Source organism: Prosopis cineraria, unplaced genomic scaffold, assembly GCF_029017545.1.
Source record: "Prosopis cineraria cultivar Desert tree isolate PC_DT_omini unplaced genomic scaffold, ASM2901754v1 PC14, whole genome shotgun sequence".
NCBI classification, from domain to species: domain Eukaryota; kingdom Viridiplantae; phylum Streptophyta; class Magnoliopsida; order Fabales; family Fabaceae; genus Prosopis; species Prosopis cineraria.
Genome location: NW_026555345.1, coordinates 11,398,957 through 11,422,096, shown reverse-complemented (window position 1 = coordinate 11,422,096; position 23,140 = coordinate 11,398,957). Strand labels below are relative to the sequence as shown.

Here is a 23,140-nt window from a genome sequence, read left to right as displayed (position 1 = left end):
AGGGGAATTCCTAGCTCCTCACTAATTTGAGAAGCACGGTTAATATTGACATTCCTGGAATAAAGAAGTTTGGATTTATCAGTATTGATTCTCTATCCAGAGGCACATCAAAAGTTTGAAAGGTATTATTGGATGATCATAGCTTGAGATAAGGATTACTCTACAAAAAGTAAAACATTATCAGCAAAAAATAAATGAGATATGGGAGGCCCATTAAAGGTCAACCTAATTGGCTTCCAATCATTTTTATCAATACTAGTGAGAATGCAATGGCTTAAGTGTTTAATATAAAGAACAAAAAGGTAAGGAGAAAAAGGGTCCCCTTGACGAATGCCTCTATAAGGTTTGAATTCCATAGATGACTCTCCATTCCAAAGTACTCTCATCCTTGTAGTAAAGGTAGCGGCATGAATTAATTTCCTGAGATAGCTATTTATTCTGACTAATTTGAGAGTGTCATCAATGAAGGTCCAGGATAATCTATTAAATTCCTTTTCAAGGTCAATTTTTAAAGCCATAAATCTTTTTTTCTCAATTTTGTTTCTCATAGAATGAATGATCTCTCAGGTAACAATGATATTATCATTGCTTTATCTGTCCTAAATGAAGTTACATTGATTATCACTAATAAGATGATTCATACAAGCACGTATATGATTAGAGATAATTTTGGTGATGATTTTATAGCTCACATTACAAAGAGATATAGGACAAAAATATTTCATGCAAGTTGGGTGATCAATCTTGGGCACAAAGGTAATGAATGTTTTGTTAACCTTTCCAATAGAGTCAGGATCTTTGAAAACCTTTTTGGTAAGATTTATGATGCTGTGCTTCAGATCTTCTTAGTAAGAATGAATGAATCTTGCATTGATGCCATTCGAACCTGGGGCTTTGAAAGCCCGGATATCAAATGCTGCATTTTTAATTTCATCATTAGTAACATCTCTATGAAGGGCTTGAAGCTGAATGTAGGAGAGAGCAAGGAAGCTTTTTTTGGTGGGAAGCTTAGGTTTGACATTGTCTTCTTCTTTGAATAGGTTTTCAAAGTAAGAAACAACCATCTTTAATTCAAGTATCATCATTCTCTTTAAGGGAAAGAATCTAATTCCTTTTTTCCTTGATAATATATGTAGTATGGAAGAATTTAGTATTTAGATCACCCTATTTTAAGCACTTGTAGTGAGACTTTTAGAACCAAATTAATTCTTCTTGCATTAGAACTTTGTTGTATTCTTCCCAAAAAGACTTTGCCAACTTCCTTAAAAAGTGATTGTCTCTATGGTTTCTATTTTTATCAATACCTTCTAATCTTCACAAGATTCTTTTCTTTTTAGAAGGTATGTTGCCAATGTTTTCCTTATTCTAGTTGGAGGTAGAAGTTGTAAATTTAGTAACTCCCTCATTCCAATTGTTATTAGTCCACGAATCTTTAATAAGAGGATGGAAGGAATCCTCAAGCATCTAAGCAGCATGACAACGGAAGGTTTTGGAATGATGCTTTTGGTGCTCCTCCTTATGTAATTGAATTTTGATTGGACGATGGTTAGATCTATACTTAAGTAAGTGAAAAGAGTTGGCTTGGTGAAATTGAAATCTCCATTCTATGTTGCAAAAAGCCTCATCCAGTCATTCTTTAATATTGCCTTTTTCCCAAGTAAATCTATCACCATGGAACTTTAGTTCAAGTAGATTGGAAGAATTTATACAACATCTAAATTGCTTCATATACCTCCAATTGAAATTATTTCCCCCAAATTTATCCTGACAAGAAAGGCAGCATTAAAATCACCCATAATTAGCCAAGGATCAAAAGTTTGTTTAGCAATGGAGATGATAAAGTTCTAGAGGGGGTCATGATTGTAAGGGTTAGGATCACCATAAATACAGGATAGCATATAAAAATTTTTAGAAGCTAAAATGTTGACTCTACAATGTAAAAGTTAAACATTAGAGTAAATATAATCAATATTGACAATATCATTATTTCATAATAACTAAATATCGCTAGCATAACCAGTAGCTTTAACCTGAATCTAGTTAGAAAAACTCAATTTTCTAACAATTTTATCATCTTTATTACCACTAGCTCTAGTTTCAAGAAAAATAAGAATTTGAGTATTATAAGTATTAATGATTTCTCTTATATGTTTAGGAAATTTTTTTACACAAGAACCCCTACAATTCCAGCAAATAATATCCATGATAAAATAAAAGGAGTAAACAAACCTAGATTTAGATTAGTCATTTGGATTTTTAGATGCTTCTTCAATTGAATCATCATTGAATTCCTCATCCTCAAACTCATCATTATGGGCTTGATTATCAAAATCTTCATCAAGCAAATCATCATCAAGAATGTCATCATTAATGTCCTTATGAATGAAGTCCTCTTGAATATCTACCAGGCTTAATAAATTGTTGTTAGATTCTATGATGGAAGAGTCATTGAATTGAGTTTCTGGAACAAAGCTTTAATTATTTCCCAGGTCAGGAGGCTTTCTCTGATCAATGAGAGAATTGGAAATAATTAGAGAAATTTGTTGAGAGTTTCTTGAATCATTCATGGCTATATTTCAAACATTAAGATCAGGGGAAAATTGAGCTCCAACTTTGATTTTATCTGTGTCTTGAGATTCAATGGTGGGCTAAGTAGCATTCACATTTTTGGACTTATTTAAAGAGCCTAAATTTCTCTTATTTCCTTTGATAACACTGTGAATTCTTTTTGTGGGCCTATTGTTCACATTATTGGGCCACAACTCGTTGGATTCTTTTTTGTCCAAGTTGATGGTTTTTGGGCTTCCCAATTAAAAGATGGCCTAGTCCTTGTAACCCTTTTCCCTTTCTCTTGTACGCTCAAATTAGAGTCCCTGGGAGAGTTGGCTGTAGCTTCTTATTCTCTAGGTCTTGCCCTATTCACGTCTGTCATCTCTTTCTTTCTCCATACCTATTTGATAACCTTCATAGGGATAATATTAGCTAAGCCATTGCCAAGAGCTGACTCAACTCTTCTCTAATCTTCTTCTTCATGATCTAAGGTAGTTAGGACGTCGAATCTCACCCTAGTTAAGAGGTTAGGTCCTCGATTCTGGCAAGATGGTTTATTGCCTATTGCATATCTTGGGTTTTACACGTTTCTTGGTGGTTGGAATCTCATTAACTCGCTGAACTCTTCCTTTGATAAGTTTTGATTTTTTTTCCTGATAGACCCAGATGTTGATTACTTCTATATTCTATTTCTTCTTGTTCTTTTGTTGGTTTGTTGTTGTTGTTCTATTCATCTGCTTTTTATTTTATTAAATTTAGTTTGATCGTGGTTTTGTTTTTAGGGTTGTGGGGGAAATTGTTTTTAATGGGTCCATAGCATCCACAACCAAAACAAATGAGATTTAGGCTTTCATATTCTATGTTATATAATTCATTTCTGATAAGGAGTCTTAGTACAAGTTGTTTTTTAAGAACCATTTCCACACTGATCCTCATAAACGTAACCTTTTTAGTCTTACCTTGCTCATCCTTGGAGTTGGATTCAAATAATAAGTTGGAATCCACGTTTAAAGTTTTCCCTATGCGGTTTCTTAATCTCCAAAGCACCTCTTTATCATAGAATTGTATTAGAATGTTGGTCAATCTAACCTAGAGCGCAATTTTTCCTAGTGTGTTTGAGTTCGGATTGAAACTAGGAGACTAATGTTGAACAAGGATACAATGGTCAAAAATTATTTAAAGGCCATCATTCAGATATTGTTGTAGGTAGAATGATCCTTAGTTCTAACAATATAGTAGCTATTGGCTAGATTAGTCAATTCAAAATCTTTAAGTTGCCACATTTTTGCTAACCTTCATTTAAGTGATTTTGGATTGAGCTGTAAACCCAAAGTGTTAATGACAATTGCATCCATCCAAGGTAAGCATATTTTCTTCCATTCTTCATTGCAAATTTGTAGAGATGGATATTGATCCATCAGCTTCTTTGTTTTCTCAGATGGTATCCATTCTTTGTCTAATTCCTTTGCAAGAGTTTCATTTCTATGACTAGCGCTTCCTCCTGTATTAATACCATAGCAACCATTGTATCCAATCAGGGAGTCTTTATAAGAGATAGGTGTTTTAATCCCTTGATATAAATCTGGCTTGCATGGTTTGGCTTGGCTTCCAGGATTTTCGTTAGTTTGTATTTCCACAGGATGCCTCTATTGCTCGCTGCTATAGAAAGTAGTGCAAACCAAGTTGTTCTGTTTTGTTTGCAGTTCTGGTTGTTGATGAATTTCTGAATCTTTATCAACCATGACGTCATCAAGTTTAGAAGTATTTCTATTAAGTAAGTTTATCTCTTCTTTGGATGCAGGGGGATTTGAGGTCTGTTTATGTGATGAAGAGGTTGAAAAGATGAAGTTTGCATCAATTTTGGACTGAGAATTCATAAGAGAGTTGGAGACATGAAAGCTGTAGAGGAAGCAAGGAAGAAGATGAATCTTCTCTCTAAAAAAACTGAAAAGAAGGCGGAGCTTCTCGCTCTTAGTTCAGATACTTCCAATATACATCAATATGCTTTAATTAGAAACTCTGATGGTGAATGTGATATTGAATTTGTGTAACAGGAAAAGAAGGTGCCGAGTGCAAGAGTAGGAGAGCAAGAGAGTAGTAACAATAATTATGGGATGAGACCAGGCACTAGCAGTAGTAGGCGTTCTGGGTATTCAGTGAATAGCATAAATATGTCCTTCATAATTAAACAATATTTAAAATACTATTATTAACACCAATATTTCAGTTTGCCTTACCAATATATCAAGGATTCACGTAACTATTATAATATGCTTTTTCCGTGTATCTAATCCAAATCTTTAATCCTGATATTTTTTTTATTTTCAGATTTTTGTTTGTTTCTTATCTTTTAGTTCTCCAATTTCTTACTTATTTTCTCATTACAATTTTTTTTGTGTTATTATTAATTTATTTTGTTATGGTTTACATATAATATTTTGAAAATTAATATCTTTTTTATTTATGCATTATTTTTCTATAGTCAAATAAGAACATATTTTCATATATTTTAATTAAAATATATTATTTTAATCATGACCAGTTTAATTTCAGTTTGACCTTGGTAAGACCATGAATCCTTTAACTATTGTCTCGACTAGTTTAATGGAAGGTTCAATTTTTAGTATTTTGAAAATTAAAATAGAATTTGTAAGTTATGTAGAAATACAATAGAAATTTCATAGCTGTGACTGAGATCTGAGTTTGATGCTTGAATATGGTATTAATGATGAAGTTAAAGTAGGTTGAGTTGTCCAAAGCATAAAAAGATCGAATTTTCCTTGAATATATGAGGAATTTTCTGTGAAAAAATAAGGAAGAATGATAAATAAAGACTTTATAACTTGTAAGAACATTAATATCACATTATAATTTTTTAACATTGACATTCTCAAATTTTAATAGTCCTTCTACTATGTTTGAGTATTAAAATTTTTAATTTGACGTTAATATTTTTATAAGATTCTTACTTGTTATTTTCTCAAAAAAAGATGCTATGTTTTTTTAATTTTATACCAAACAATATTATACAACTCATGATAAGAATGTAAACTTAATTTATAAATTAAGATCATAGACTCGTGAGAGCTTATTTCTATTAATAAATAGTCATTAAAAATATACAATTAAATGATTAAAATATAAAATACGGTCATAATTTGATTTAAATTAGGCAACTTATTTTAGGTATTTTTTTCTTTTTTATTAATATTAGTTTTTTCTTTTTGAATTTTTTTAATCAGGTCCTATTATTTTTATGAACTGAGTTTTACATAATATATATCTAGCTCATTCAATTTACTAAAAAATTAATGAGTTTAACAAGTTTAACTGATTATATATTTAGTCTGAGCTTATAAATAAGTTAATATGATTTTATAAATTAAAAAAATAAAAACATTAAACTTAGAAAGTTAATTACTGAGTTTAACGGAGTTTACATTTAGTCCGAATTTATGAGTAAGCTAATAAAATTTTATAAATTAAAAATATAAAAATGATAAATTTTTATAGTCAAATTGAGAGTTTGAAAACAATGATTATAATGTTTATTAAAATTATTACATTTGATTTTCAAGCAAAATTATTTTATTAAATTTTAAGAAATTTCTTATCTTAATTATGTCGTAAAATGTAAAAAATAATAATTAGGATAGTGCATTATAATCTCGAGCTACGTTCTTTAGAGGATGAAAATTAGACAATTGAGATTTCACCTAAAAAAATGTAGACTATTAAAATTTTATTTTATTAGTATTTTTTAATTTTAGAATATGTGGAATGTAAAATAGCAATTAGAAGAAGGGCAAAACCTACATAATTAATCTTATATACTTAATATATTTATGTTCAATTAAATTATAACAAGTAAATTTTAATGTATTGATATTATTAATAATAAAAATTTATTACATAATAAATAATATGTAAAAAAGTCACTTGTCTTGATTTAATTAAAAACAAGTATATCAAGTATACAAATATAAGTATATAAGTTTTTCCTTAAAAGAATATTGAAACTTGAGTTCCAATTGCGACTCCGTCAATATTTAAAAGGGGGAAAAATTGTCATTTACTCTAAACATTTTTCTATGTAGATATGGCATTTGTTTTGGTTAAACCAGATTCTCTTTGTTTTGGTTAAACCAGATTCTCTTTTTTAAGAGTTAACTATTGATATCAATGTTTGTTAATTTATATACATTTCAGTGATTGATATTTGAGGAATAACATTGCTTTTATGTACATTTTAGAATGACAAATGCTTTTCAAAACATATTTTAGAGTAAAAATGTCTTTTAATCTAATAAAAAGAAAAATTTATTTATTTAAAAGTCTAATATCAAATTTATAAAAAATATTGAAAAACTAAGGCAAATTTTAGTTTTTGAATTGTTCCTCAGTTAGAGTATTATACTTACAGACATAAGCTGGTAATCAGTTTATGAATTTATATTATCCGTAGCAATTAAATAACAAAAAATTATATTATTTTTAAATATTTGAATTATTATGTTTATTATTAGCATTCTGAATAAATATTTGAGCTTTTCTGGACCAACAATAAATACTTAAGCGATGGTAAAAGTTTTAACTATGAAAAATAAATTTTAAAGTTCTATCTGGATATAATATTCTCAATAATATATTTCAATTTAAAAATAAAATATTCTTATTTAATTATAAAAAATAATAATATTCAAATAAAAAAGTCATTACCTCTCAAATAAAATAAAAATCTATCCATAGAATCTCATTCATGTTTTATGCAAATATTAATTATAAGTTTCTGATAATAATGAAGTACAATGACATTGAAAATATTAATCAAGGATTTTAAATTTGATTTATAATTCAATATTTACAAAAAGAAAGACAGTAAGGAGGGGGAAGGAGTAAACTCAATCAACCTACCAAAGGTTGTAGTTTGAGTTGACAAATTCATAGCCACCCTTAATTTAGCTTATCAATTAGACTGGTTTAGTGACCGGTCTAACCAATTGATTTGAATTTTTATACAAAGATAAAAATATTATTCAGACAGTTTCTTTCTTTTCTTTTCTAGCACCAAGACGAGATCATTACAAGCTTGTAAAGAAAAAATATTTTTTATGTGAAGTATTTCAAATTTGTAAGAATTAGGTAAAACCATATTGCTTATTGTAATCTCTGATCAAGATTACACCATAATCATTGCCAAGATTATTTATTCTTACATTGAGAATTTTATATTATTACCGAGATTATTTTTCTTTTTCAGCATTAAAAAATATTGAAATTGAAAATCTTATATATAGTAGCACATTTGATTTTTTTTGTCAACGCTTATAATGCATTCGATTTGGACATAAGGCCAATGGAATATACCATAATTAATGGCTAGATTCTTGATATTACATGTCATTTTGTTTTTGGTAATATGTCTACTGTACATATTTACTCTCTCTCTCTAGATATATATATATCTCACATTAACTCAATATCTCCAAAATTCGTTGGCAAAAAAGGTATATCTGCAAAATTAAAGGTATAATATTTATTTTTATCATGTTAATTGATTTACTCAAAAAATTTGAGATTACGTTGTTCTAATTCATTACAGTAAAACGGAGACCGCTGATACGATCATCAGCAATCTCTCATCTCAGTCATGGCTTGTTCTTTTGTTTTGTTTTGTTTTTTTTTTTTTGGTGTTTGTGTGAGTGTGTGTATATATGCGCATGTATTGTCAGATAGAAATAAAATATGTGCAAGAAAAACGTGAAGCCAAGGACGTTACTCCCAGGATCGCTAGAAGCAAAATTAAGAAAAGACTGAGCAAAGGAATAAATAATTAAAAAGAAAGTCCTCCTTCGGTCTTTGGTCTTTGGTTTCTTTCGTACAGACTACAGGGGCGCAATCTTCCTCATTTCGATTTCATTCTTTCCCTTTTCGATCTTGTCTCCTCTTTTTGATGACTTTATCATCGGGGCTCGCATAGTTAAGCCCTCACAAGGTACGTGACGCTACGGCTCTTTAAGCTTTTGATTCTGTAATTATGAGATTTTAGGGTTCACTGAGGTTTCAGTATTTTGGTTTTGTTTTTTTTCCCCTTTTCCATATAAGATCACTGGGGAGTTCGTGAATATCTGGGGTAGATTTAACAGAGGGAATACCAGTATCGGAGCTTATGGCCTTTAATCTGTTGTTTTACCCATTTTTTCTCTTTTTGTTGGTTGTTTTAATCTTTTGTAAATTGATTATCTTTGAGAGAGTCATGCTTCAGTTTGCATAAGCTGGCCCTGTTTTAAATTTGCGTTCAAGGTTGCTCACTTATGTTGTTTTGCTGCAGATCGTTATGTTTGGCTTCAATGATGTTTTCCTTCCTTGCCTTTTTTGCTTATGTTTCGAATCATTTCCAGTTTAGTGAAATGTGGATGGTTGTGAGAAGCATGTTTAATGCATAAAATCGCCTTTCTTGATTTTTGATGAAGTCTATAATTTGAATTTGGCAAAATTAACGAATTCGTTTGTACTTTTTTTGAAATTAAATTTATCCAGAAAAGTATTCGGAAGGTTTTATAGTAGATGTTTTAATTTGGCATGTTTTGCATGGAAGATGAATGGAAACATGAGGTTGCATTTATACAGAGAATTATTTTGAAGGTTTTAAAGTTCTCAAAGCTTACCTTTGTATATACTGGTTTCTGGGATTTTGTTCAGGTGGTTGAATTTGCAATTTCTGATGTTGAAGAAATAACGTACTTGAAGCTTTTGCTTTTCGGCGGTAAAAATGTTGGAAGGCGGTGCAAAATTCCCTGGTATAATAGACTTAAACAAACATAATAATAACAATTATGATTTTTCTCAAGGCTTTTACCATAAGCTGGAAGAAGGTACCAATATGTCAGTTGACAGCATTGGAAGCATGCAAACAAGCAACGGTGGGGGATCTGTTGCAATGTCCATTGATAATAGCAGTGTTGGATCCAATGATTCACGTACTCGCATGTTAAACCACCAAGGGTTGCGAAGGCGTGCCAATGATAACTGCTCTGTTGCACAGAGTGTCAATCGTAGAGGAAGAGTCACACATGCTTTGAGTGATGATGCTTTGGCTCAAGCTCTAATGGACAGCAGCTCCCCAACTGAGGGTCTTGACAATTTTGATGAGTGGACAATTGATTTGAGAAAGCTCAGCATGGGTGAGGCTTTTGCACAAGGGGCTTTTGGGAAACTCTACAGAGGGACTTACAGTAATGAAGATGTTGCGATCAAAATTTTGGAAAGGCCTGAAAATGATCTAGCAAAGGCTCAGTTGATGGAGCAACAGTTTCAGCAGGAGGTCATGATGTTGGCTACCCTAAAGCATCCTAATATAGTTCGTTTTATTGGTGCTTGCCGTAAGCCAATGGTTTGGTGCATTGTAACAGAGTATGCTAAAGGTGGTTCAGTTCGACAATTTTTAATGAAGCGCCAAAATCGATCAGTTCCCCTCAAATTGGCTGTCAAACAGGCTTTGGATGTTGCAAGGGGGATGGCATATGTTCATGGCCTTCAATTAATCCACAGGGACCTGAAGTCTGACAATCTCTTAATTTTTGGTGACAAATCGATTAAAATTGCTGACTTTGGAGTTGCACGGATTGAGGTGCAAACAGAAGGAATGACACCTGAGACTGGAACATATCGTTGGATGGCTCCGTAAGATTATTTAGTGATATTTTCCCCCTTTTGTGCATGCTCTTTTATATTTCTATATTTATGCCTGGTTATGCTCGTGTGTAAAATTTTATATTGTTTGGACAAAACTGGATTACTCTAGACGCTGCTGACAAACTTGGTCTTAAGCCTTGAGGTCTTGTTGGTCCTCATACATGCACGCACATGTAACTCAAATTCATTTGTCTCCACTTGGCAATTTAAATTTTTGTCTTGCGGCGCTTGGTGTCTGCTCTATATTGTCTAGAGCTAATTCTTCTTGAAATCATCGGCTGTTGTGTTCAGGTTTGGTCAATTGTATTGTTGTGTTATCTAATTTTGACCTTTCCTTCAAAAGCCTTTTCTTGTCTTGTAATTGCTATGTCATTGCATATTCTATGCATAACAATACAAGTAAATGTTCTTCTACTTGCTACATAAAACTTTATTTATTTATTTATTTTTCAATGTTATGCTTTAGGGCCTATCATTGTAAAAGGGTGTTGAGTCATAGAACTTTATAAAGAATGTGGTTAATGAAGGGATGAACTTGAAGGGATTGAGATGCTGGAGACTCTGGGTGACACAGAATCAACATTGGTATTAGATACAACATGACACTTCAATATGTATGTAAATACGAGACAATGATATTAGATACTACATGACACTTCAATGTACGTGTAAATACAAGATATCTCAGTGTGTCTCGTTCCTGTGTCATTACTGGTGCTCTGTTGCTTGCAGCTGATTTGATGGACTGCTGGATGATTGCTTCTATGCAATGGACATGATTGCATGATTGCTTGTATTGCCTTCAGCAAGTGATTTCTGTCACAAATATTTTTTATACATGTTTTTTTTTTCCTAATAGATTTTCTTTTTTGAGTGGGAGAGTGTGCCATTTACAACAGAAAATATATCTGTTAGTATGAGATTGGCATTCCATATTTAGGCTGCTGTGGTTTGGCATTTCATTGCAACTGGCGATGATTTTCACAGAAAACGGAAGATTGGTGGAATGATAGAAACATATGTTATCATGTGGAGGGAACTGGAAATTTTTTATCTTTGGTAGACAGTATCCTGTTAGCTTTCTAGTGAATCTTATGGGTGCCTGCTGAGCTTTGATTATTTCTTATTGATTGAGTTCAGATGTTTTTTGTAGTAGCGGAATGGGCAAACCGGCAAAGTGTATTTACAATGTGCTTTATATGCTAATCTATCTTGTCTTTGGCTGGCATGCTTGGTCCATTCTTGAAAAGTTCTTACCCTCAGGCTTGTTTTAGGATCCGATGATTATTATTTTGGTGATCTTCTGATAGTTCCTTTCGTATTTTTCCATTAAGCAAATTATCACGTGTAGAAGTAAAACTTTCTTGCTGAAGATTTTTTACCTTGCTTTGTTCTGTCTTGTTTTCATACAAGTATCTTTTTTTATCTTATTTATGTTTGATAGGAAAAAATACATTATCAGTTCAAAGAAATTGGAAGCAGGATTTTTCATGCCAGAAAAAGAACAAATACAGAAGGACAAAATATGATAGAAAACCCAAATAGGACATGTAAGCAGCCAAGTCTGTCTGCATTATGTATAATAGGAAACTTCTTGGTAAGCCATGATAAAACACCCAGTGGAAGTTGTGAAAATGATCATGTCTCAGCTGTTAAAAGGCAGATATATTCCTTTTCAAATGTTGGTGTTCTTGATCCAAATTCTGTGCGACAATGAAAAATCTACAAATTGCTGGAAACTGTCAGTCTTTATTCCCGATCAAATTGAATTACTCCTGGGACACATGCAGTGTCTGTCAAAGAATCCAAACAACTTGTATGATGTAGATTCAGTAAATAGATGGTGTGAAGAAAATTTTACTTAGACACATGAAGCAGGGTAAGGAGAGAGCTATTTTAGGTCTTATCTGTATGCACCATGTCATTAGTGCTACATCCTATCCGTAACTAATTGTAAACTAACAACTTGTATTGCTTATTCTTATAAATTAGATAAATCTGGTCTGCATTCTAACTTTACTTTTTATTTTTAATTAGTCAGTTCTTTTTAATTGTATGACGATTTAAGACTATTAATTGAAAAACCAATTTTAAGATGTCACGTGGTTGCCAAAATGAAACAGAAACGGAAATGGAAAAGGAAATTGAACGCATAGAATTGACAATATCATTAATTTAATACAATTCTGTTATGTCATTGTTGTAAACATTTTCCTCATTTATTTATTTTGAGCAGGGACATGACTGTCATTTCCATTCACATTGTCATTTGTGTATCTGATAATTTTACGTGTCAAATGTCCTTTAGGAGTGACAACAGTAATTATGTTCCATAGTTGGGTAAGATAAACTTGATGATGCTATCATCAGTGAACGTGTTTTTCATACTACTGCTAGAAGCAATTTGATTTATTGTCTGTGTGATTGATGCAAGCCTATATGTTTGAAATGATTGTTACCTCTGACAAGTTGAAGGGTCATCAAGGGTGACACTGCTGAAGTGCAGATTTTTTATGCGCACTTCAAGTTAAAATTGTACACCGTGATGTGATACCTGAATTTCCTGCTTCATTTTCTTTTGGTAATCGAACTTACTTCCTCCTTATCTGCTACAGGGAGATGATCCAACACAGGCCTTACACTCAAAAGGTGGATGTATATAGCTTTGGGATTGTTCTTTGGGAGCTCATTACTGGAATGCTTCCATTTCAGAACATGACAGCTGTACAAGCAGCATTCGCCGTCGTCAACAGAAATATTCGTCCGATGATACCCAACGACTGCTTACCCATTCTCCGAGATATCATGACAAGATGCTGGGATCCCAACCCTGATGTTCGGCCACCTTTTACTGAAATCGTAGCAATGCTAGAGGCTGCAGAGACGGAGATCATGACGACTGTACGCAAGGCCCGTTTTCGATGTTGCATGACACAACCCATGACATCTGACTGAAGAAGCTGGGAAAAAAAAATGACACAGAAGATTCCAAAAGAACAGAGTCAAAAAGATTTCAGGATGAGTCTCAGGAAGCAAAGGGTGACTACATTGTTGCTTTGTGTATCTGTGTGTTTATTTTCTTTCTTCAGAAGACAAAAGAAAAATCTTATTTGAAAGACCTTTTGGTTTTATTCGGTTTCTTTGATACTGGCTGCCTGTTTCTGAATTAGTAAGAGGATATTTAATGTGTATTTATACATGCATGCCCTAAATTTATGTATAGCTTCGGAAAGCAAGATGGTATATGAGGTCATGGATGAAAAATTGGGAACTGTTTCTGTTTATGTAAATGATCAAGTTACATTTTATGAATAGAGCGAAGGTGCAAGAATGAAAGGTGAGGAGGCACATGGGATCGTATTAGTGACCTCGTGGCATCACCATCCGCTGCGTTTTTGACATTGTAAATGTCGTTCACGCCATGATGTATTCGGATGTAAAACTGCAGGACTTGGCTATTTCCTTGAATTAGTTGCAGAAGCAGATTGTTTTATTTCAAATTAATTGAATTAAATTTCTTCGATTGATAGAACAAAAGGCTTAATTTGTATGTCTGAATATTCATTATGGAGTTGTTGATTTTTTATTGCTGCAGAGAATTACAGTTTATAGCTTTACAGAGAAAAAATTATAATATTTATAACATTAGTAATAAAATTATAAAGATTAAAATTATAATAATATTTTAAATTATTAAGCCTTTTTAATATTTATAAATATTATAAATATTAAAGGTTTAAAATAATTTTAATCTTTATAATTTTATTTTTTAAAATATAAGAATTAATATTGAAGTGATTGAAATTATAGGGATTAATTTGTAAAAAAAAAGTTTAGAGATTAAGTTATAATTTAATTAAAATTATGATGATGAAGTTATAATGAGTTAAAGTGTAAGGATTAAGTTATAATTGAATTAAAATTGTGAAAATTAAATAATTAATTTTTTTTTAAAGTCCCATTCCATGAAAAAGTAATGGAACGGCAATGACTTTTACTTTTGTAACGTAAAATTTAATACAGTGAAATTCGCAATAAAGGACCATTGGGGAAGGTTGTTGAAAAAGGGTCAAAAAATTCTTAAAATGTTATGCAAAGATTAAAGGACTTAAATGAAAATAATTTTTGAGGATAAATGATGAAATTACCCATTAATTGAAAAATTAGAAAAGAACATGCTCAAACCCTCTGATTTAGTCGGTCAAAATGAACTCCCTTGTACATGTCGTCCATCATGGTCAAACCCATTTTTGAGAAGACAAAATTCATTTTCTCTACCAGTCAAAGTTGAAGGTTCTCCTCTTATTGGTCAATCGTAGAGACGTTTTCATTTATTTGAAAGTTAGCTCTCCATTCCACACCGTGTTGAAATTTGGTGTTTGTGGAAATCTTGTCACATTTAACAAAGACTGGTATGGGTGCTTCTGAATTTGATCTTTTTAAGGTGGATCATTGAAACACTTAAGTATCCCTTTTCCCTCAAAGTGTATTAACTTCTACCATGTGGCAGACCAATTTAAAGGTCTCATAAATGCATTCGATTAGCCAATAAACTAAAAGGGAGAACGATAGTCATGCCCCAAAATACTGAACTAATATAAATTAAGTCTTCAATAATTTTTTTAAAAAAATTTAAAAATATTGATTCAAATCATTATAAATTCAGGAGCTTCAACTTACAAATAAATATTTAAATATTAAATATAATTTTTAGATTGTAACAAAAATTTTTGTTTGTAACTGTTTGAATTGATATTTATAATTTATTTTGTAAAAAATTTTATTAAGAATTTAACTATCATTAATTTATTTCTTTAGAATCTAACTGTCATCATCTCATAAACTACTGAGTTGCTTAGAGAGTAAAAGTTGTTAAAAAAATCAGTGATTGCTGGTGGTCATCATACATGTTGAGAAAATAAGAGGCAAGACATTTTTACTAGCTTCTATTGAAGTTGTGTAAATTATAAGTTGTGATTTGTATATTGAAAAGTTGTTTTTAAAAATGTTGACAAGTTCTGTTAAGGATTTGGAAAGTAGTCTTCTAAAGTTGTTTTTAAAAAATTGACAAGTTGTCATTTGTATTTTGAAGAGTGAATACTCAAACAATGATAAGTTATTTTTTAGATTTCATTAAATGATCTTTGAATAATAAAAATTAGTATAATGATCAACAAAATCAATTTGATCTTTTATTTGATTTTTTCTTTCCTTTGCAAGAAGGACCGGTAGTTTTGAGGGGTGACTTATATTTATTTGAATTTTTTTTTTTGCATGAATGACACGTAGTTTTGAGGGGTGACGTGGTGTTTTGTTGACCATTGAAAAAATGTACAAGTAACCACGTAGTGTTTGGATTAATGGATAAAAAAAGTTCTAGCTTAATTAGATATTTTAAATTTGAGTTTTGAAAATACAGTAGCTTAAATTCTAGGCTTGTTTAAGTGTTTACAGCTTGAGTGAGGTAAACCCAAGATAATGGGTGTTCATGGAAAAAAAAAACAAGAAAAGAAAAGAATGTACAAGCATCTACAACTTAATTGATAGTATTAATTTTTTTAAAGGATCCTTTAATGTAATTTTTTTGATTAGCTAACAATCAAATTTAACTTTTTTAATAATAAGAACAAAATTGTATCGTTTTTAAATATTGAAAGAAAATATTACATTATAAAAATGTTTAAGATATTAAATACTTCTATATGAATAGTTGAGAGATAAAAATATTTTTTAATATTATTTTACATAACCTTTTAGTGTGATTTTTCGTTTTATGAGACTTATATTTTAACAGTTATTATGAAATCATAAAATATTATTAATTATAATTTTAAATTTTATACTAATTTCAAAAATTTAAAATAAATTTTTAATGTAATGTTTAAAACCTTGCCCCTTGTTTGGATTTTTTCCCCCCCGAATAATGTATGATAGACTTGTAGATGGTTTTTTTTTTTTTATGGTTTTTAAAGAGTCAAATGATATTAATAGCATACATATGGCACACTGAAAGTCACCAATGAAAACGTGTTCGAAACTGAAGAGTCAATAGGCCATTGAAAAACACGCTTTGCATTTGTTGAATATCTTGCTCGATCAACAGACCGGGAGAAGAAGAACCCCTACTATATTTATTATTTTTTGGTATTTATTTGATTTTTTTAAATTAACCAAAATTATAATTTAATTTAATATTTTTATTTAACATCTATTATCTTTTTGTTGATCAACAAAAAATTACAACTAGTCTAGATTCTGTACAATTATTTCAGGCCAAAAAAGGAACATAGAATTATTCTTCTAACTGTGTAATATTTTAAAAAAAGATTCTTAGAGATAATATTAGTTGATTAGAAAATTATTTATTGATAATGAAAAATAAGTTAACTATTATATTGTCATGTCATCAATGATGGATGAATTAATAATAAAATATTTCTTATTACCAAATAAAAGGATAATGGAAGAACTCTCCTTAGTCTTAGTTTGACATTGATGTATTAAATTTATTAGTTGCCCAAAAATATACTAAAGATAGCATACATAACTTGAAGTTATTAATCCCCGCAAACTTAAATTTTTTGACATTTATTTTTCATAAAAAATAAATTATAAATATTAATTTAAATTACTATCATTATGAATTGGACTAAAAATTATATTTAAAATTTAAATGTTTTATTTGTAGTTAAAACTTCTTATCATTTCAATAAATATTTATAAATAATTTTTTTAAAAAATTTTGTTGGATTTAACTATTATAAATTTAATTTTAAAAATATTAATATTATGTTTGAATGTATTAATAATAATAAATTGATTTTTAATTCTATTATCAATTCAAAATAAAAATATATAAACTTACCATTAAAAAAAAAAAAAAAAAAGACATTCCTCGTTCCGCTCTGTGCCTCTGTCTAACCCTTGGTTGCTCTGTCTACCATGTGTTTCTCACTCTGATTTCTTCAAACAATCATTTTCGAATTTGGTTGGGAGTTAGTTCATTGTCCGGTTAATCAGATCGAAATCCGGAGAAACTCACAAGATTGCGGATGAATTATGTCAAATGTGGTCTTGTATTGAATTGTTGGGAGTTATAGTTTATGCTACTGCGTTAATGTGTAATGACACATTGAGATAGAGGTCTTTGAGGCAGAGGAACGATGAAATGTATGTTCTGTTCGCTTTATATCTAGATTCATGGGTATTTGCTTCAGCATTGACTCTGATACAAAGGCCACAGGTATTGATTCAACCTTTAGTTATTCATTTTAGTTTGGATTTCCTAGAAGTTAGAAAACTAAAATAATGCTTGGGCAATTACTGTTTGCATGTTATGTATCGTTTAAATTTTCTGTTGGGTTGAGATCGAGAGAGCGGAAAAAGGGATAATTTAGATCCACTTAGTTGTGCACAGGGACCTCCTTGTTATGATTTATTTTAATGAACAATATGGTTCTAGTAACCGATTAAATGCGTGCGAGAAACTGATATAATGTGATTTTTGTACTGCGTTACTGGTAGCCATATAAAATCACACTGAAGATTCTCATGGTTGAAAGAAATTTCTCTGGAAGTTTTGTTCAACTCTGGATTGAACAAACATACTTAAGTAGTTGCTCTCATAAATTTGTTATTATTTGCTAACAATTTAAAAACAAAAGGGGGAAAAGAGAAACTGGAGGTCTCCACCGTTGTTTGGTGTCTAAAATATTTAATTGTTGTAGGCACTTGAGAAAGAGATGTTATGCATGTTATTAATATTCACACATACTCTGTACTTGCAAATGAGTAGGATATGAATCGATCACACCAACAACTAAGCAAGATAGAAGCAGAAGCTACAGTTCATTATCTCCTATGAATATCAAAGATCTCCGCCAAAGTCCTTGCTATGGGAATGTTGATATATTTTCCTATGATGAACTGAGGTTGGCCACCAAGCATTTTCGTCCAGACTTAATTCTGGGAGAGGGTGGTTTTGGAGTTGTGTATAAAGGAGTGATAGATGAAAATGTAAGGCCAGGTTACCAGGTCACACAGGTTGCTATTAAGGAGCTAAATCGAGACGGAATTCAGGGTGATAGGGAATGGCTGGTAACTTATCTTACTCTCTCAAATTCTTTTTGGCCCCCACTCATTCTTTTGAAATGATTTTTCCTTTTCTTACTTGAAAGCTCTAAGCTTGGAATTTGATTTTATTTTCTTGTTTGAATTACTGAAACTGATAATTATTGTAGCAATAAGGTGTTGCCACATTCTATCAAGAAAAAGAAAAGAAAAGGCTTGATCCTAGTGGCAATAAGGATGGTCAAGCTGCCTAATTTTGATACCACTAATGTTTCAATTGCATCTGTTTACTTGCAGGCTGAAGTTAATTATTTAGGCCAGTTCAGTCACCCAAATCTTGTAAAACTTATTGGATATTGTTGTGAGGATGAACATCGGTCATTGGTCTATGAATACATGGCAAGTGGGAGCTTGGAAAAACACCTTTTTCGCAGTAAGCTTCTGTCAATATGGTAGATGAATCTGTATTGTAAATTAGAAATAGTTTGTAGATGAAAATCTGGTTGCTCACTTAATTGACATTCTGTTTTTTAATTAAATGTGAACCGGGGCAGTTTTTCTTTTTATCTTGGAATTGGCTGAAGTTCAAACGTTTATATATCAATCCAAAAGATTGTTGATGGGAATCATCTGAGTTCCAAAACAATGGTTGGGACTTTGTAGTACTATGTGTCTCTTTTATGTTGGTGGCTGTTCGACAACATGTATGCGGGACAGGGCCAATTATGGCCATAACTTGCTAACACATATTTTATTTTTTGATCCCAAGATATCTGCCACTTTCTACTCATTAAAGAGTGTATTACTGAAATAGCTTGATTTATTCTTATAGCACTGCCTTGGTGGACATAACTTGGGTATGTTTATGATATTGTTGTCTTTTAGGAGCAGTTGAAGGGCTTATGTTATCAGTCATTTTCAAGGGATGATATATAGCTATTTGGCACTGAACGTAATGAATTGTATTCCTATAGTAGATGCTGCAAGAATTATTCAACATGCTCACTGTCAAATAAAACATCCAGTCCTATTATTAGTTCGTTTGATGACAATCCATTTTATTGGCACAACTCCCTATGCTAAGGAAGTCATGAGTTTCTGGTGCAGAAAAGTAAGTCTTGAAGAAGTACTTATTAGGCTGGGTAAAGATGTTTGTTTGGCCCTTTTTTTTTTTAAAAAAAAAATTAATTTAAGAAAAAGCTTAAGTTTGGGTCTGTCTACCAAATACAGTATCACTTTTGAGTCTTTGACAGTCTGAACAATAAAACCTCTTTGTGGTAGAGGAGCTAGAAATTGGATCATATATTTTAAATCATGATTTGACTAAAGTACCCTCATTTAAGTGAAAAGGAACAAATTTTGTATTAGGAATTAATAACAATACTAAAAGTGCTTGTTTAAGGATTTGATGAAATTCTAAACTTCTTGTTCGTTATTACACTTTCAAAAAGGTGACTGTTAAAGTAGGATGCTTGCAGCATGATCAGTCTAAATTTCACGAGTCTCACCATCCTGGTGCTTTAGCACATTGCAAACATCAATGAAAAGTGGAAACATTTTGCTATTTCTTGCTTCTAGATTAGACCAAACTCCAAACTGCTTGATTGTTACAACACTTAAAAACAGTACTGTTAAATATCTCCAGTCTCACCTCTCAATTGTTTAAGCACCTTCCATACATCACTGAGAAAGAAAATGTAAGGAAATTGTCTCGAACATGTATAGTTTAGAGGACTCTGTTTTGCATTGATGGCAGGAGTGGGCTCAATGTTGACTTGGTCAAAAAGAATGAAGATTGCTTTACATGCTGCAAAAGGGCTTGCTTTTCTTCATGGTGCAGAGAGGCCCATCATATATCGTGACTTCAAGACATCAAATATTTTGCTAGATGCGGTTTGTTGACTTTAGGTTTCAGTTGCTTGGGAATCCTTATGTTTGGGCATGAGAAAGAAAGTTTCTGGAGAAGCTAAACTTCTTGTCATTATAAAAAGCTGAAAAGTGTGATATTATTTCCTTAATCGTGTAATTTTTAGATGTTGAAATTTTAGCTGGTGCTAAAAATATGGTTTTTTAAACACCACAATCTACTGTTGGCTTCTACAAAATAAATTTATGTTTAAATTTAAGTCCTGCATATATCAGTCCTTTTTATTTAACCAGATTTGCTAGGCGTGAACAATTCAAAAAACGTGATAGTATTCTTTTGGCAGGCTTATGGTGCTCAGGTAATGGACCGGTCTGGGGTTTGTCTAACCAGCGTGCAGATAGATTTTTAAGTCCTGCATAGTGCATGCATTTTTGCCCTTTTGAATGGTTATTGTGTCTTATTGTTTCTATTTGGATTTTCATTGATTTCTTACTCTGCTGTTTTATTACTCTACTACTTCCTTTTTATAAAAGATGACTTTCTTTCTAAACAATAGCATGACTTTCATAAATTATATATATATATATATATATTTATATGAATTTTCAAAAGCTACAGAAAAACGTGTTATGTCTTTTCCTTAAATTTTTTTTCATGCATGCCATTATTGAACAAGTTAATTCTGTCAAGACTATGTATATTTATTGTTGAGGTATAAACTGTAGGATTTCAACGCAAAGCTTTCAGACTTTGGTCTTGCAAAGGATGGACCTATGGGAGATCAAACCCATGTTTCAACACGTGTGATGGGCACATATGGATATGCTGCACCTGAGTATGTGATGACTGGTGAGTTGTTGGTTATGCTGAACTATTTTGTTATTTCTTTGTCCTAAAGTTTAGGAAACTTAGGCAACTCTGAAGTGAAAAACAGAAGGTGCATTTTCTATTATCATGATGTAATCTAGAGTCGAAACTTGACTTTGGGTCTGTTTGGAAAGGTTGTGGCTTTCTGAAAGGATACTATTCTTTTGATACTGTGAGTAGTAGTTGTATAGAAGGGACTAAAAATGCTATAAAAATTGCTTTTAAAAGTATAATTGGTTGATACAGTTTGGTAATATTTCCAAAAATCTTTTAGAATGACAATTATGGATATAAAAAAAAAATAGATGACTCTTCATGCATTGCATAAAAAAAAAATTGGAGTCTCAGTAGGGGACGGAAAGTTGATCCATGCCTGGAAACTTGGAATTCTGTAAATAATTATTTCTTTCATACTGCGTAACAAGTTTTCTTGACATTTGAATATTTTCTCCTTCATTATACATGATATTATTTTATGTTTTTGCGCTTCATTTTTCTTCCATTTATGGTGATAACTTTCATAACAGATTTAAAAAAACTTTCATTAATTTTTCCTTGTGCTGCCAAGAGCTACCTTAGCTGTTTTCCACTTTCCACCTTTCAGCTTAACCTAATTTTGGTTCTCTTATATATCCAGAGAGTCGCAGAAAAAAAATTATATCTTGCTCAACTAACGTTATCAAGCTAATAATCCAAATGGTACATTATTATTGTAGATAAGCTACTGGATCTTATTTTTATACTGAGTTGTAGGTCCCATTGAACAGGGCATTTAACTGCTCGAAGTGATGTGTATGGTTTTGGGGTGGTGCTACTTGAGTTGCTTATTGGAAGGAAAGCATTAGACAAGAGCAGGCCCAGCAGACAACACAACTTGGTTGAGTGGGCACGTCCACTGTTGAATCATAACAAGAAACTTCTTAAAATTATAGACCCTAGAATGGATGGGCAATATTCAGCTAAAACTGCAATAAAGGTTGCCCATCTGGCAAACCAATGTCTTAGCCAAAATCCAAAAGGCAGGCCTCTAATGAGTCAGGTTGTTGAAATTCTAGAGAATTTTCAGTCAAAGGACGAAAACGAAGAAGAGCAAATGCTTCAAATTGGCAGCAGCAGTATAACCCTTTATGAGGTTCCGAAGGACACTAGAGCAATTGGGAAAAGGCAATGTGAAAATGACGAGGTTTATAGCAGCGAATGAAGAAATTGAGGGTTGGGGGTGGGGGGGGGGGGTGTAGAGCGAACAATCAAATAATTATGACTTGCCTAGTCCTTTTGCCAGATTTTGTGCTCCGAGATTAAGCCAGTTTCTAGGTGATCAAGCTGTACCTGTATCGATGGACATTGAATCTGCTGGAAAATGTCAGTTGCTGTTTTGAGATTGTCTGATTTGAAGCAGCATTTGTGAAGTGAGGCACATAATATCTTTTTCCTGTCCAGTTTTTGTGTCCTGGGAATACTAGTACTGTGAATTAACACAGCACTGGCCAAACATTTTTTTTTTAAGTGACGATTTCTGGTTTCTCTATATCTTCATATATTTGCCAACACGCAATGCACTAGGGTGAAAAACTCTCGCTGTGCCAGCAGCTCCTGAGGAAATGGTTTGGTCGTGACTAAATGGCTAAAGCGAATTTTTTTTTAGGGCTCTTATCTACCCTTTGTCTACCCTTCTGTTTATATTGCTTTTGCGAGTTCCGTGTAAAAAAATAATAAATAAATAAATAAATAAATAAAATAAATTCAAAAGCATCATGTTTGTGCCTCCAATGTTTCGTGTATTTTCAGGCCGTGTAGTTTTTAAAGTTGTAGTTCTTATTTTGAATGTGATGTACGTTGCGGGAAAGTTACCAGAAAAATACTGTGGCTACCAGAATGTGAATGAGGCATCTAATTACTTTATTATTAGGTTGTTCAGAAGTGCTTGGTATTTTTAACTTACATGTATATCTTTTCTGTTTTAACATTTGAAGACGATATATTGGATTTTTTTGTTATTGAAAGAATTAATTTTGATTGTCAGTTAACTTAAAATTTACAGAAGAAGACCTCCAATATTGCATTACATGAAATGATCCGAAAACTCACAAA

The 23,140-nt window shown here is 31.7% G+C and overlaps 2 protein-coding genes and 1 long non-coding RNA gene across 3 annotated transcripts; all 3 read left to right on the top strand.

Annotated features, from left to right (window-relative positions):
• The first annotated feature begins 2,879 nt into the window (after nucleotides 1-2,879).
• LOC129293670 (uncharacterized) lies at nucleotides 2,880-4,771 on the top strand. Its single transcript, XR_008589192.1, has 2 exons — nucleotides 2,880-3,076; nucleotides 4,352-4,771. It is a non-coding gene; the product is annotated as an uncharacterized LOC129293670 (long non-coding RNA).
• Nucleotides 4,772-8,313: 3,542 nt separating this feature from the next.
• Nucleotides 8,314-13,535, top strand: LOC129292967 (serine/threonine-protein kinase STY13-like). Its single transcript, XM_054930721.1, has 3 exons — nucleotides 8,314-8,545; nucleotides 9,253-10,233; nucleotides 12,861-13,535. The coding sequence occupies exons 2-3, from the start codon at nucleotides 9,323-9,325 to the stop codon at nucleotides 13,198-13,200; spliced, it is 1,251 nt and encodes a 416-aa protein (XP_054786696.1). The 5' UTR covers nucleotides 8,314-8,545; nucleotides 9,253-9,322; the 3' UTR covers nucleotides 13,201-13,535.
• A 3,614-nt stretch (nucleotides 13,536-17,149) lies between these two features.
• LOC129292940 (probable serine/threonine-protein kinase PBL17) lies at nucleotides 17,150-22,693 on the top strand. Its single transcript, XM_054930662.1, has 6 exons — nucleotides 17,150-17,488; nucleotides 18,041-18,342; nucleotides 18,613-18,748; nucleotides 20,072-20,208; nucleotides 20,908-21,031; nucleotides 21,817-22,693. Exons 1-6 carry the CDS (start codon nucleotides 17,446-17,448, stop codon nucleotides 22,248-22,250), a joined length of 1,176 nt encoding a protein of 391 aa, XP_054786637.1. The 5' UTR covers nucleotides 17,150-17,445; the 3' UTR covers nucleotides 22,251-22,693.
• The last annotated feature ends 447 nt before the right edge of the window (nucleotides 22,694-23,140 follow it).

Bases quoted from the DNA above. Each gene is read 5' to 3' on its own strand.
- LOC129292967 (XM_054930721.1), top strand. From the start codon at position 9,323: ATGTTGGAAGGCGGTGCAAAATTCCCTGGTATAATAGACTTAAACAAA. The intron at 10,234-12,860 runs GTAAGATTATTT...TATCTGCTACAG, and splicing joins ACATATCGTTGGATGGCTCC to GGAGATGATCCAACACAGGC.
- LOC129292940 (XM_054930662.1), top strand. From the start codon at position 17,446: ATGGGTATTTGCTTCAGCATTGACTCTGATACAAAGGCCACAG. The intron at 18,343-18,612 runs GTAACTTATCTT...GTTTACTTGCAG, and splicing joins AGGGTGATAGGGAATGGCTG to GCTGAAGTTAATTATTTAGG. The intron at 18,749-20,071 runs GTAAGCTTCTGT...CATTGATGGCAG, and splicing joins GGAAAAACACCTTTTTCGCA to GAGTGGGCTCAATGTTGACT.